Here is a 14,699-nt window from a genome sequence, read left to right as displayed (position 1 = left end):
AACCCCCTGCCCAAGCAGGAGACTCTCCTTCTCTTTCTCCAAATAGCCCTTGGGAGGGACCTTGGAGGTCCTCTAGTCCAACCCCCTGCTCAAGCAGGAGACTCTCCTTCTCCTTCTCCAAATAGCCCTTGGGAGGGACCTTGGAGGTCCTCTAGTCCAACCCCCTGCTCAAGCAGGAGACTCTCCTTCTCCTTCTCCAAATAGCCCTTGGGAGGGACCTTGGAGGTCCTCTAGTCCAACCCCCTGCCCAAGCAGGAGACTCTCCTTCTCCTTCTCCAAATAGCCCTTGGGAGGGACCTTGGAGGTCCTCTAGTCCAACCCCCTGCCCAAGCAGGAGACTCTCCTTCTCCTTCTCCAAATAGCCCTTGGGAGGGACCTTGGAGGTCCTCTAGTCCAACCCCCTGCCCAAGCAGGAGACTCTCCTTCTCCTTCTCCAAATAGCCCTTGGGAGGGACCTTGGAGGTCCTCTAGTCCAACCCCCTGCTCAAGCAGGAGACTCTCCTTCTCCTTCTCCAAATAGCCCTTGGGAGGGACCTTGGAGGTCCTCTAGTCCAACCCCCTGCCCAAGCAGGAGACTCTCCTTCTCCTTCTCCAAATAGCCCTTGGGAGGGACCTTGGAGGTCCTCTAGTCCAACCCCCTGCCCAAGCAGGAGACTCTCCTTCTCCTTCTCCAAATAGCCCTTGGGAGGGACCTTGGAGGTCCTCTAGTCCAACCCCCTGCTCAAGCAGGAGACTCTCCTTCTCCTTCTCCAAATAGCCCTTGGGAGGGACCTTGGAGGTCCTCTAGTCCAACCCCCTGCTCAAGCAGGAGACCCTCCTTCTCCTTCTCCAAATAGCCCTTGGGAGGGACCTTGGAGGTCCTCTAGTCCAACCCCCTGCCCAAGCAGGAGACTCTTCTTCTCCTTCTCCAAATAGCCCTTGGGAGGGACCTTGGAGGTCCTCTAGTCCAACCCCCTGCCCAAGCAGGAGACTCTCCTTCTCCTTCTCCAAATAGCCCTTGGGAGGGACCTTGGAGGTCCTCTAGTCCAACCCCCTGCCCAAGCAGGAGACTCTTCTTCTCCTTCTCCAAATAGCCCTTGGGAGGGACCTTGGAGGTCCTCTAGTCCAACCCCCTGCTCAAGCAGGAGACTCTCCTTCTCCTTCTCCAAATAGCCCTTGGGAGGGACCTTGGAGGTCCTCTAGTCCAACCCCCTGCTCAAGCAGGAGACTCTCCTTCTCCTTCTCCAAATAGCCCTTGGGAGGGACCTTGGAGGTCCTCTAGTCCATCCCCCTGCCCAAGCAGGAGACTCTCCTTCTCCAAATAGCCCTTGGGAGGGACCTTGGAGGTCCTCTAGCCCAACCCCCTGCCCAAGCAGGAGACTCTCCTTCTCCTTCTCCAAATAGCCCTTGGGAGGGACCTTGGAGGTCCTCTAGTCCAACCCCCTGCCCAAGCAGGAGACTCTTCTTCTCCTTCTCCAAATAGCCCTTGGGAGGGACCTTGGAGGTTCTCTAGTCCAACCCCCTGCTCAAGCAGGAAACTCTCCTTCTCTTTCTCCAAATAGCCCTTGGGAGGGACCTTGGAGGTCCTCTAGTCCAACCCCCTGCTCAAGCAGGAGACCCTCCTTCTCCTTCTCCAAATAGCCCTTGGGAGGGACCTTGGAGGTCCTCTAGTCCAACCCCCTGCTCAAGCAGGAGACCCTCCTTCTCCTTCTCCAAATAGCCCTTGGGAGGGACCTTGGAGGTCCTCTAGTCCAACCCCCTGCTCAAGCAGGAGACTCTCCTTCTCCTTCTCCAAATAGCCCTTGGGAGGGACCTTGGAGGTCCTCTAGTCCAACCCCCTGCCCAAGCAGGAGACTCTCCTTCTCCTTCTCCAAATAGCCCTTGGGAGGGACCTTGGAGGTCCTCTAGTCCAACCCCCTGCCCAAGCAGGAGACCCTCTACCATTTCAGACAAATGGCTGTCCCGTCTCTTCTGAAAAACCTCCGATGTCGGAGCAACTGAAACTCAAAAGATTCCCTTACTAGGAATGCCGGCAAAAAGTTTCTTTCTCACCACAGGCTAACAAGTCTCTTGGGCTGGAAGATGAGTCTGCTTCATCTATTTCTCTCCACCACCACCACCACCCCGCCTTTTATCCCCAGCTGGGGAGGGCTTCGCTAGCAGCAGTGGCTCTTCCGTCCCAAGAACCAGCCCATAGATTTCCACTGTTCTCCTCTCCTCTGTCTTCTGCTCATCCACGCGTCAGGCACTGGACCCAGCTGTTCCTCCTCTTCCTCATCAGCCACCTCTAGGGTTAGGGGTTAGGGGTTAGGGTTAGGAGCTGTTGACTCTCCATCTGAAGACTGACGGACAGCCCAGGCTCCGCCTCGGTCTCTCCATCTCTCCGCCAGCTCCATTCCCTCTTCCCCCTCGGATGCTGACCCTCACTCCCACGCTGCGTCCTCTGATTTGGCTGCTGGAGGGGTTACCCTGAAAAAGCTAGGTCTGGGCCTCATTCCCCTTTCATGGGAATCCCCTGATAGGGAGGGACGATGCCTGCCTTCGTGACCCGTCAAAACTGCGGAGGACAAAATCGCGCTCGACGAAAGCGCGCATTTGACGTCATCACAGCGCGACGAAAAAAATTAAAAATTGAAATAAAATTAAAATTAAAGCAAGCCGATTCACATAAAGGTAAGGGTTAGGTTTAGGTTTAGGGTTAGGGTTAGGTTAAGGGTTAGGGTTAGGTTTAGAGCGTTAGGGTTACGTTTAGCGTTAGGTTAAGGGTTAGCGTTAGGTTTAGCGTTAGGTTAAGGGTTACCTTTAGGGTTAGATTTAGGGTTAGGTTAAGGGTTAGGTTTAGGGTTAGGTTTAGGGTTAGGTTTAGGGTTAGGTTTTGGGGGGTTAGGGTAAGGTTTTCGCTTTATTTTTACATTTTTTGATCACAGCGCGATGTTTTCGTCGCGCTGTGATGACGTCAAATGCGCGCTTTCGTCGAGCGCGATTTTGTCCTCCGCGGTTTTGTGGTGGAACCGCCTGCCTTAGGGTGCCGTTACAAAAAGACATGCACACACACACACCACACACACCCTCCAGCGTCCTCACCAATAGCCAGCTGCGCCACGGTACAGCCCAGGCGTTCAGCGATGGGTTGCAATGCCTTCACCTTGCTCTGCTGCTTCTTCCCATCTTCGCTCTGCAGCTTCTCCTTCAGCCACTGGTAGCCCTGAAAGAGGAGGAGAGGGCCAAGACCGTCACCGAAGGTCCTCATGGACCAGCAAGCCCATGAACCTCCGCTTAGCCCGCTGAGCATCTGTTCGGAGCAAAGCGCTCCCAGCCTCCCTTCAGGGACCTTCGACGTTAATAAATAAGTTGTGAGACCTGGAGCTATGCTGAAGGCTCGGCCGAAGACAGAATTTGGGGTAGGGGGAAGGAGAGGTTAAGAGGGGTTTTCTTTCTTTCTTTTTTTAATTATTTTATTTTATTTTATCAATTTCATATATACATTCACAATTATATGATCTCATAACTGTTATTAATAATATGTATTTATAACAATTTTTCCCTACTGTTGACAGTATACTTGAAGATTGCTTTTTTAACATCCCATAGATCCATCTTATCTTACAACGGTCCTACTTCTTCTTCCCTCCCTCCCTCTTTCCTTCCCTCGTTTCTTCTCTCCTACTCCCCTTCCTTCCCTCCCTCCTTCCCCTTCCCTCCTTCTCTCCTTCCCTCCTTCCTTCCCTCCTTCCTTCCTTCCCTCCTTTCTTTTCTCCTTCTCTCCTTCCTTTCCCCCTTCCTTTCCTCCTTCCTTCCCCCCTTCCTTCTCTCCTACATTCCGTCCTTCCTTCCCTCCTTCCTTCCCTCCTTTCTTCTCTCCTTCCTTCCCTCCTTTCTTCTCTCCTTCTCTCCTTCCTTCCCTCCTTCCTTCCTTCCTTGCTTCCCTCCCTCCTTCCTACTCCCCTTTCTTCTCTTTCTTCTCTCCTTCCTTCCTTCCTCCTCTCCTTTCCCTTCTCTCCTTCCCCTTCCTCTCCTTTACCCTTCCCAAGAGAGGTTTTCACACGGCGGCACTTACCACCGGCAAGGCTAGCCAAAATGTTTAAAAACACATCCGTTAAATGTACTGTATTTTTCGGAGTATAAGACGCACCAAGCTTTTGAAGAGGCAAATTAAAAAATAAACGTTTTTGCACTCTGCAGACCTCCGAAAAAACGGGCCTGTTTTTTTTTTCTTTCAAAAAAAGGGCATGCATAGCCTTTAGGAGGCTTGTAGAGTGCTCCTGGGGCGGGGGCGAGGGCAAAAATATACAAAACATGCCCAGTTTTTCGCGAAAATGGGCCCGTTTTTTGTCAAAAAAAGGGCATGCACAACCTTTAGGAGGCTTATAGAGTCCTCCTGAGGGCTGGGGGGAGCAAAACGGAACAAAAAACGGGTCTGTTTTTCACTCATTTCTGCCCTTCCCAGCCCCCAGGAGCACTCTGGAAGCCTCCTAAAGGCTATGCACGGCCATTTTAGTGAAGCGGGCGGGGTTTCAGCAGGCGAAAAATAATGCTGTATTCAGTGTATAAGGCGCACCCAGATTTTCAGCCTCTTTTTTGAGGGGAAAAGTACATTTTAAACTCCCAAAAATACGGTAACCAATTTCGGGGAACTTACAACCACATGTGGTGGACGTGTCCAAAAGCAAAAAAAATATCTGGATGAAAGCATTATAAGAATTGTTTTTCTTAGGCGTCATCCTTAATTCATTATTTTTCTTAGGCCTACCCGAAAAAAGGGGAATGTATATTTAATATTACACGTTTTGGGTTCACCGACAAAAGGCCGACCGACAAAACCACGCCCGACTAAACCACGGTGACAAAACCGCGAGTTCTAAACCGCGCCGACGAATGAGCGCTGAATCGCGCTGACAACAGCGCGGCGACAGAAGCGCGCTGTGAACCTAACCCTAACCCTAAACGTAACGCTAACCCTAACCCTAAACCTAACCCTTACCTTAACTTAAATCGCCCTTAAATCGCCCTTCTGTTGACGCGCTGTTGTCGGTGCGCTGTTGTCAGCGCGTTGAGGACGTCGCGGTTTTAGCGACGCGGTTTTGTCAGCGTGCTTTTGTCGTGCGCCCTTTTGTCGGGTCACCCATGTTTTGACAGCGGCAATAATTCAATTTGAGATTGTGCTGCATTTCGGCGGTCAAGAACAGTTGGGATCCTACCTTCATGGCTGCCCGGCAGTTCTCTGGCACACATTCTTCATATTTTCCCGTGATGAGTCCACACGCCAGCGGAGACCAAGTTATGGCTCCTACACCTGAAGAAGGTAAATGGAGCAGGTGGGGTCAGGACGGACAACAGTTCCTCTTCCTCCTCTCACTGAATTTTCAGGTATCACCCACAGCAATAGCAATAGCAATAGCAATAGCAGTAGACTTATATACCGCTTCATAGGCCTTTCAGGCCTCTCTAAGCGGTTTACAGAGAGTCAGCATATTGCCCCCAACAATCTGGGTCCTCATTTTACCCACCTCGGAAGGATGGAAGGCTGAGTCAACCCTGAGCCGGTGAGATTTGAACCGCTGACCTGCTGATCTAGCAGTAGCCTGCAGTGCTGCATTTAACCACTGCGCCACCTTGGCTCTTCCCTCAAGCTTACTTTGACCTTAAAGCAAGGGACCTCCAGATCCTTCAAGCATCAGCTGATTGGGTGCTTAGCCCATTAACCTTGGGCGAATATAAGCCACCTTCACTTCTGCAATGTGCTGTGTTTAGGAATCATGGCTTGTCTCTTAGGTAGGAAAACCCATAAAAACACAACTGAACTCCTTATGTGTTCATCTCTAGGTCAGCGTTTCCCAACTCTGACAACTGTAAGGTGGGTGGACTTCAACTCCCAGAATTCCCCAATCAACATGGAGGTCAGTAACCTCAGCAACTTTTAAGATGGGTGGGCTTCAATTCCCAGAATTCCACAGCCAGCTCTTTTTTTTTTTTACTTTGCTGAATGAAGTCAAGCTATATTACATTTACTGCATACCCACCGTCTATTAAGAAGGTTACCCTATGTGGCTGGCTGGGGAATTCTGGGAGTTGAAGTCCACAAGTCTAAAGTGACCAAGGTTGGAGACCCTTGTTTTACGACTGGTGGACTTCAACTCCCAGAATTCCCCAGCCAGCTCTTTGTTTCACTTTGCTGAATGAAGTCAAGATATATTACTGCATACCCACCAACTATTAAGAAAGTTACCCTACATGACTGGCTGGGGAATTCTGGGAGTTGAAGTCCACAGGTCTTAAAGTGGCCAAGGTTGGAGACCTCATGTTTAAGACTTATGGACTTCCAGAATTCCCCAGACAGCTCTTCCCCCACCCCCTGGCTGAAATCAAGGTATATTACGCTTACTGCATACCCACCATCTATTAAGAAAGTTACTCTACATGTCTGGCTGGGGAATTCTGGGAGTTGAAGTCCACAAGTTGCCAAGTTAGAAAGCCACTGATCTAGGTCAAAGCAGGGTTGCAATGAATAAATGGAGAGGAGGACAAGGAAGAACGTTATCATGCAGGAGGGGAAAATAGGGAGGGAGGGTTCCCTTCCTGAGACCCCCTCCTCCCCCCCCAAGCCCTTCTTCCTCCTTCCTTCATACCTATCTTGTGATACAACTCTGGGAGCTGAGTCTCCACCTTTTCTCTCTGGAACATATGATATTCCGCCTGTTCGCACACGGGAGGGATGAGGTTGAATTGCCGGGCGACCGAGTAGGCTTCCTACATTGCAGAGAAGAAAGGGGGGAGGAGAAGAGATTAGGGGTGGGGGAAAGAGAGGAACCAACTTCTCTACCGCTCCCCCTCCCCCCCCAAAAAAGTCAGAATTTACCATAATCTCCATGGCGCTCCAGCGAGAAGTCCCCCAGTACATGGCCATGCCTTGATTGATCACGTACGTCATGGCTCGGACAATCTCTGGAGGGAAAAATGAAAATAGAAAGAGAGATCAGCACTGAAGTACCTCCTCCCTCCGTTTCTTCCTCGTGTTTCAAAGATGAGGAGTTTTTCGTATTCAGAAAAAACAGTTGTGGCCCGCCGGCAGGAGCAGAGCCGGACAGTGAGGAGGTTGGAGGAGGAACATGGGCCAGTCCTGGGGCTGAGGAAAGCTGAGACGAGGGCTCTGCGTCGGAGGCAGAGAGGGAGCTAGACAGCAGCGAGGCAGAGGAACAGCTGGAGCCTCTTCCCGGTGTGCGCAGAGCTGCCAGAAGACAAGAACTGAGAAAGCAGGGTTGATTTGAGAGTAAAAACACACCATGGAGGTGATTGGCCCCTCCCACAGGAACGGGGGGGGGGGGCTTTTGCAGGAAACAATCCGTTCCTTCGGTTGGCTCAAGAGTGGAAAGTTATATTTGTGACTATACGAGACTCTGTGCCAAGTTTGGCCTTGCCCAGCATTTGGAAATTAGCTCTCTGGCAGCTCTCCAAGCGAGATAAGGTTCGTGTGGATAAACATTCCTCTGAAAGACTATTTGCTAAGCCTTGCTGACTGTGAATGAAAGGAATTCACAGTCGTGTAAACAAAAGACTCCGCTCCTCGCACCACACATGTGGTTGGCCTTCCGCAGCATGCGCTTTGGCTTGAAAATGTGCTCAATAGGATGTCACAGAGCTGGGGCAGCCGGGGTGGGGCGGGCCCATGGGCCCAAGCACGATTTCCATTACCAGTTTCTGTGCACCGGTCCGAACACACCTGAGTTTAATGCAAATAATGCATGCATCCATTGCCACCTTTGATTTTCAATTTAGCACCCCCTCACTGAAAAATGGGCCAGAGGGTTATTTCTCAATCACTTTCCATAAGGAATAATCATCACCACCTCTTTTTAATCATTTCTCCTTCAGGAAAATCGAGAAAGTGGTGAAGGAAGTGTGAAATACATTTCAAAGAAATCTTCGCAAAGAACAGGACAAAATGTAGGTGAGTCCATTATTTTTTTAAAAAAAACCTGAGATTAAAAGGTTTGCCCAGCTGCCAATTCTTTTAACTCTTCCATCTTTAATCATTGCTTGATTGTAACCCTAAAATACAACAGGGTTATATCTTTTTTTACTGCTTTTTCATTTATTACCGGCAGTCCTCCACTTACAACCACAATGGAAACCCAAATTACTGTCGCTAAGCATTTCTTAAGTGAATTTGGCAACAGTGCTATCCACTCCTGTCAAGCGAATCCCAAGCGAGTCCCCCCGGTTGTTAAGCGAATCTGGCTTCCCTATTGACGTCGGCTCGTCAGAAGGTCGCAAAAGGGGATCGCAGGACACTGCAACCGTCATAAATATGAATCGGAGGCCAAGAATTTTGATTGCATTATGCAGATGCTTGGCGAGGTCGTAAGTAACGGTGAAAAAAAAGGCTCGTGACCATTTTTTTCAGGGCCGTCGTAACTTGGAATGGTCACTAAGAGAATTGTTGTAAGCGGAGGAGTAACTGTATTTATTTCACAAGAAGGTACCGTGTTTCCCCGAAAATAAGACACAAGAAAATAAGATTTTCAGGGAGGTCTTATTTTCGGGGAAATAACGTTTTTTTGCAATCAGGTTATTGAAATAGTGGTGAAAACGATAGACAGCAGCTAAACCAGAGGTGTCTCTTGTTGTCGTTGGCAGCACAAGCCACACACAATTTCGGATGGGGTGGGGAGGGACACAAAGCTTGCAACTACACACTACACACGTCTGCTTCCTACGCAAAAGTACGGCGAGAATAAAACCTAGAGGAGTAAGGTGGAAGTAAGCCCCACTTAAGTCAGTCGGGTTTTTCCTCCTTGGGAAAACACGCTTTCTCTGCCCTGGTCCCTTTAAGACGGGTGGACTTCAACTCCCAGAATTCCCCAGCCAGCCATGTTGGGAGTTGAAGTCTACCCGTCTTAAAGGGGACAAGATCGGTGACTTAAGTGAATTAAGGGGTTAGAGACTAGGGCTGGTTAGAGTTAGGAGGCTATTATATAGGCAGCAAAGCGGATTCAGGACAAGAAGAAAAGGCAGGAGACAAACCCTCCCATAACCAGTGTGTAGGCAGGCTGGGGAATTCTGGGAGTTGAAGTCCACCTGTCTTAAAAGGGGCCAAGATTGAGAAACAGTGAATTAAGGGGTTAGAGCAGGGGTCAGCAACCTTAAACACTCAAAGAGCCGCAAATGTCCTAACCGGAAGCCGGCCGGAAGTTCAATTCTGGAGCCGACCAGAAGTCCAGTTCCCCCACCATAGAGTCTCCTCCTAGCACGGCATCCTTTTTTCCTCTACCTGTCCTACCGGAAAGCCCTATCAATTGTGGAGCCGACCAGCGACAGGGAGCCGCAGCAGAGGGATAAAAGAGCCACATGCGGCTCCGGAGCTGCAGGTTGCCAACCCCTGGGTTAGAGACTAGAGCTGGTTAGTGTTAGGAGGCTATTATGGGCAGCCAAGAGGAGTTCTGGGTTCAAGACAAGAGGAAAAGGCAGGAGAGACCTCTCAAGCCAGATTCTACTGCAGGTAGTCCTCGACTTACGTAACAGGAATAGGTTTGGCCGCACTCACGTCCCCCATTTTGATTTTTTTGAATGCACCCTAAAGCTCTAATTATAGTATGAGGGTCTTCCTCAACACTGGAAGTTTTTCAAAAGTGATTGGACAACCATTTGTCTGAAATGGTTTACGGGGTTGGACTAGAAGATCTCCAAGGTCCCTTCCAACTCTATTCTATTCTCTATTCTTCTATTCTATTCTATATTCTATTCTATTTATTCTATTCTATTTATTCTATTTTCTATTCCTCTATTCTATTCTATTCTATTCTATATTCTTCTATTCTATTCTCTATTTTATTCTGAATCCTATTCTATTCTCTATTCTATTCCATTCCATATTTTCTATTCTATTCTATTCTATTGTACTCTACTCCATTCCATTCCATTCCATATTTTCTATTCTGTTCTGTTATATTCTATTCTATTCCATTTCATATTTTCTATTCTATTCCATTCCATATTTTCTATTCTATTTATTCCATTCCATTCCATATTTTCTATTCTATTCTATTCTATTCTATTATTCCATTCCATCCATATTTTCTATTATATTCTATTTTACTCTACTCTGCTCTGCTCTATTCCAGTTACCTTAGATTCAGCATGAATTCAGACAGCAGACAAGTAAATAAAATAATAATAAAAAATAGAAATCGGGCACTTTTTAAAATTGCTGGCTGGAATGTAAATCTAACACATTAAATCCGACCCATTGAATTTAACCCCTTTCGACTAAAAGTGGTGGGGAAAATCCACATTGAGAGGCAACCCCAAAAGACCCCCATCTAACTAGCAATAGCAATAGCAATAGCAGTAGACTTATATACCGCTTCATAGGCCTTTCAGGCCTCTCTAAGCGGTTTACAGAGAGTCAGCATATTGCCCCCAACAATCTGGGTCCTCATTTTACCCACCTCGGAAGGATGGAAGGCTGAGTCAACCCTGAGCCGGTGAGATTTGAACCGCTGACCTGCTGATCTAGCAGTAGCCTGCAGTGCTGCTTTTAACCACTGTGCCACCTTGGCTCTAGCCCCTCCTAAAACTTGGGGTCTCCTCACTGGAAGTGTGACGAGGACAATTAGGGTCACACAATTCCCCCCCACCCCAAAAATGTCATTCGCTCTTGGGGGAAAAATGCAGATTTAAAAGCCCCTGCAGACTTGTATTCTGCCAGCCTCTGTCCCTTTAAGACGGGCGGACTTCAACTCCCAGAATTCCCCAGCTGGCTATGAATTCTGGGAGCTGAAGTCCACCCGTCTTAAAGGGACAGAGGCCGAGAAATACTGATCTACACACCTAACGTTGTAGGTGGTTTTTTGTTGGCTTGAGAGGTCCGGGGTGCGAGAGACAAGAGGAGAAGCAGGAAATTGGGGAGGGGGCTCACAGGGAGGGGGATCTATAATACCTTCCAGCAAGAACACTCGGAAATTCAGGTCGCCCTCTGGAGGAAGGAGAAAACCAATGAGACGGGCTGGAGTTTTCAAAGCCAAGCCTGGTTGGCTGGGCACCAGAATTTGGGTCTGGGGGTGTCATACAGGCCCCTGGGGCAGCTCACCCCTTCCCCTGCACCCCCTCCCTAGGAAAAAAGGGGGGAACAGAAGCCGTTGCCTTCACTAGGGAAAAACGTCTCCGCACATTAAGGGAGTCACGTCTGATTTTACGACCATTTCCCCGACGGTTGTTAAGCGTGTCGGGGCAGTCGTTATGCAAACCGTACGTTTTTTTTGTTAAGCACATCTGGCTTCCGGCCCAGGAGGTCATAAATGGGGATGCCAGGACCTGTTGTTAGATACTAGCCCCCAAATTTTGATAACGTGACCCTGGGAATGGTCGTTAAGTGCGAGGACTGGTCATAAGTCGCAGATCTAGCCCCCTTTCCCTTTCTTCTTTCTTCCTTTGCCACAAAGCGCTTGGCTTTCCTATTTCTTATCATTTTTCTGCATGTTATTCCCTTGAAAGAAAGCATCATCGGGGGAGACAGATGTACAAGATGTGGTCAAGAAAAGTCACCATCTTGACTTTTTTTTTTTACTACTGCAAAATATTGTCTCTGGAATATTTGTTTAAACTCTGCCTCTGCCGAAGATCCAAAGTGTTCTATATTGACGGAGGAACGTGTGTGTGTGTGTGTGTGTGTGTGTGTGTGTGTGTGTGTGTATGCGCCTCTGTGTGTTGTCGGTTGTGTTGTTTTCCTAGAGCAGAGGTCTTCAAATTTGGCAACTTGAAGATTTGTGGATTTCAACTCCCAGAATTCCCCAGCCAGCTCTTTCATTCACTTGGCTGAAGTCAAGATATATTACCCTTACTGCATACCCACCGTCTATTAAGAAAGTTGTCCTACGTGGCTGGCTGGGGAATTCTGGGAGTTGAAGTCCACGAGTCTTAAAGTGGCCAAGTTTGGAGAGCCCTGATTTAAGACTTTTGGATTTCAACTCTCAGAATTCCCCAGCCAGCTCTTCTTCTTTTTTTCACTTTTCTGAAGTCAAGATATATTATGCTTACTGCATACCCACCATCTATGAAGAAAGTTATCCTATGCAGCTGGCTGGGGAATTCTGGGAGTTGCAGTCTACCAGTCTTAAAGTTGCCACGATTTGAGACCCCTGACTCCCAGAATTCCCCAGCCAGCCGCATAGGGTAAAGTGACCAGATTTTAAGATGGGTAAAGTGGGACACCATTGACCGGGGGGGGGGGGGCTCGGAGCACCTGAGCTGTAAAAAAAAAAGAGGGCTGTAAAACCATGAAGCGTTACCCCTGCCGCCGCCTCCGCCGTGCTTTTGAGGAGCTTCCAACGACCGAGCCTCCTCCTCGCCACGCTGCCACCGCCGGAAAGCCCCCCCCTGCCCAAGGCCGCCGGACGGCTGTTGCAAAAACATCGCGCGTCGGTGCACACACATGCAGGAGGGGAGGGAGCCTTGCCCCTGGTCGGGCGCTGCGAGCGAGCCGAGCGGAGGGAGGGAAACCAATGCCCTCTAAAGGCCACATCGAGAACGACACTTCAGAGAAATGAACACTTTTTTTTGAACGCCGTCCTTTTTAAAATCGATGATTCGGTGTCTTTTCTTTCTTTTGGAAAATCGGGACTTTTTGAACACGCCGCGGGACACGGGACAAATTTTTGAAAAATCGTGACTGTCCCGCCAAAAGCGGGACATCCGGTCACCTTAGCATAGGGTAACTTTCTTAATAGACGGTGGGTATGCAGTAAGTGTAATATATCTTTGACTTCAGCAAAGTGGGAAAAAAGACCTGGCTGGGGAATTCTGGGAGTTGAAGTCCACAAATCTTAAAAGTTCCCAAGTTTGGAGACCCCTGTCGTAGAGAGACAATCATTAAATTGCTTTTTTTTAAAAAATAATCGTGGCGAGATTATCCTGGCAAGTGGTCAAAAGGTATCTTCTTCCAGGTAGACACGGGAGGCAGCTTTTCCTCAAAATGGGAAGGCTGGGAAACGGGAGGTCCCTTAATCCTGACCCCTAAAGTTAGAGGGCGGTGGGGAGAAGATGAGAAGAGAGGAATCAAGGCAACCCACCTTCCATGGGGCTGTTACCATCCATGCGGTTAGCGAAGACGATGTCCACGTATCCCAGCTGGAGTCTCTGCAGGGAGCCTTTCAGCCCTGGGAAATGGAAATTGGGGGGGGGGAGACATTTTGGAATTGGAAGTGCCAAAGTGGGAGGGCTGGGGATGATGGGAGCTGGGGGGGTCACCATTGAGGAGCTTGTAGTCCATCCTTCCATCTATCCATTCGCTCTTCCGCCTACCCATCCCTCCATCCTTCTGTCCCTTAATTCATCCTTCTACTCATCCTTCATCCCTTTCATCCCTCCATCTTCATCTGCCCACCCATCCATTCCTTCCATCCACCCACCCATTCCTCCGTACTTAAATCCATCCTTCCATCCATCCACTCACCCTCCCTTCCTTCCTCTCCCTTCTATTTCTCTTTTCCCTCCCTTTCTCTTATCTATTTTTCTCCTTCCTTCCTTCCCAACTTCCTTCCTCTCCCTTCTATTTCTCTTCTCCCTCCCTTCCTCTTATATATTTTTCACCTTTCTTCCTTCTATTTCTCTTCTCCCTCCATATCTATTTTTCTCGTTCCTTTCTTCCGCTCCCTTCTATTTCTCTTCTCCTTCCCTCCCTTCCTCTTATATATTTTTCACCTTTCTTCCTTCTATTTCTTCTCCATATCTATTTTTCTCCTTCCTTCCTCCCTCTCCTTCCCTCTCATCTTTTTCCTTCCTTCCTTATCTTCCTCTCCCTCTCATCTTTTTCCCTTCCTTCCTTCCCTCCTTTCCTCCCTCTCCCTCCCTCTTCTTTTTCCTTCCTTCCTTGTTTCCTCTCAGCCTGCTCATCTTTTTCCTTCCTTCCTTCCTTCCTTCCTTCCTTCCTTCCTTCCTTCCTCTCCCTCATTCTCTTCTTTTTCCTTCCTTCCTTTCCTTCCTCTCCCTCTTAGCTTTTTTCCTTCCTTCCTTCCTCTCCCTCCCTCTTCTTTTCCTTCCTTCCTCTCCCTCCCGCTCATCTTTTTCCTTCCTTCTTACCTCCCTTCCTCCTCCCTTCCCCTCCCTCCTTCTCTTTTTCCTTCCTCTCCCTCTCAACTTTTTCTTCCCTCCTTCCTCTCCCTTCTATTTCACTTCTCTCTTCCTCTTATCTATTTCCCTCCCTCTCTCGCTCCCTCTCCTACTTAAAACTGATCCCCCTTCCCATGAATTGTCCCCCCCTCTCCCCTCCCTTGAGACTCAGCTCCCATCCAGGCCTCAACCTCCCAGTCCCCTCCCCCCTTTCCCCACTCCCCTGCCCCCCCACCCCTTCTCACCCTCAATGATGTGTTTCCGCGATAAGCCCCTTTCAGTCTCCGCCCTTTGAAGAAAAGAAAAGGGGGAAAAAGAGGGTTAAAGGTCACCTCCAGGCCCAGCTGCCCCTCCCACCCACCCCCCATTCCCCAAAGGGCAGTTAGATGTTTTTTTGGGGGGGGGCACCCCAAAAAAAGTCCTGTGGGAGGGGGTGTCAGTTCCTGTTTTCCACAGCATCACAATAAAAAACCCCACAGCCCTATGCACATGCAGTGGCATTTCCCCCCCCCCCCCCACCGGTGTCACACTGCCGGGGAGGATGGTCCTTGTAGTCCAATGCCACCGGAAGCCACTTTGGAAAAGGCGAGACTGAAGAAGGGGGAAAAATCTGATTT

The 14,699-nt window shown here is 49.2% G+C and overlaps 1 protein-coding gene across 3 annotated transcripts in view; it reads right to left on the bottom strand.

Moving 5' to 3' along the window:
• KCNAB3 (potassium voltage-gated channel subfamily A regulatory beta subunit 3) overlaps positions 1–14,699 on the bottom strand; it is a 53,646-nt gene that overhangs the window by 15,541 nt on the left and 23,406 nt on the right. For 2 of the 3 annotated variants that reach the window (XM_087714280.1, XM_087714282.1), the window contains exons 7-12: positions 14,328–14,371; positions 13,044–13,130; positions 6,836–6,921; positions 6,606–6,726; positions 5,178–5,272; positions 3,064–3,184 (exon numbers count right to left, since the gene is read on the bottom strand). In XM_087714280.1, the coding sequence (XP_087570406.1) occupies positions 3,064–3,184; positions 5,178–5,272; positions 6,606–6,726; positions 6,836–6,921; positions 13,044–13,130; positions 14,328–14,371 (554 nt within the window). Of the gene's footprint in view, positions 1–3,063; positions 3,185–5,177; positions 5,273–6,605; positions 6,727–6,835; positions 6,922–10,915; positions 10,952–13,043; positions 13,131–14,327; positions 14,372–14,699 lie in introns of all 3 variants that reach the window. The other variant, XM_087714281.1, reaches the window with a different exon arrangement.

The sequence above is a fragment of the Thamnophis sirtalis genome, unplaced genomic scaffold (genome assembly GCF_051295495.1).
Source record: "Thamnophis sirtalis isolate CommonGarterSnake01/CBP01778 unplaced genomic scaffold, rThaSir2_p1.2 scaffold_4, whole genome shotgun sequence".
In the NCBI taxonomy this organism is placed as follows: domain Eukaryota; kingdom Metazoa; phylum Chordata; class Lepidosauria; order Squamata; family Natricidae; genus Thamnophis; species Thamnophis sirtalis.
Note: the sequence above shows the minus strand (reverse complement) of the source record. Positions and strands in the feature narration are given on the sequence as shown.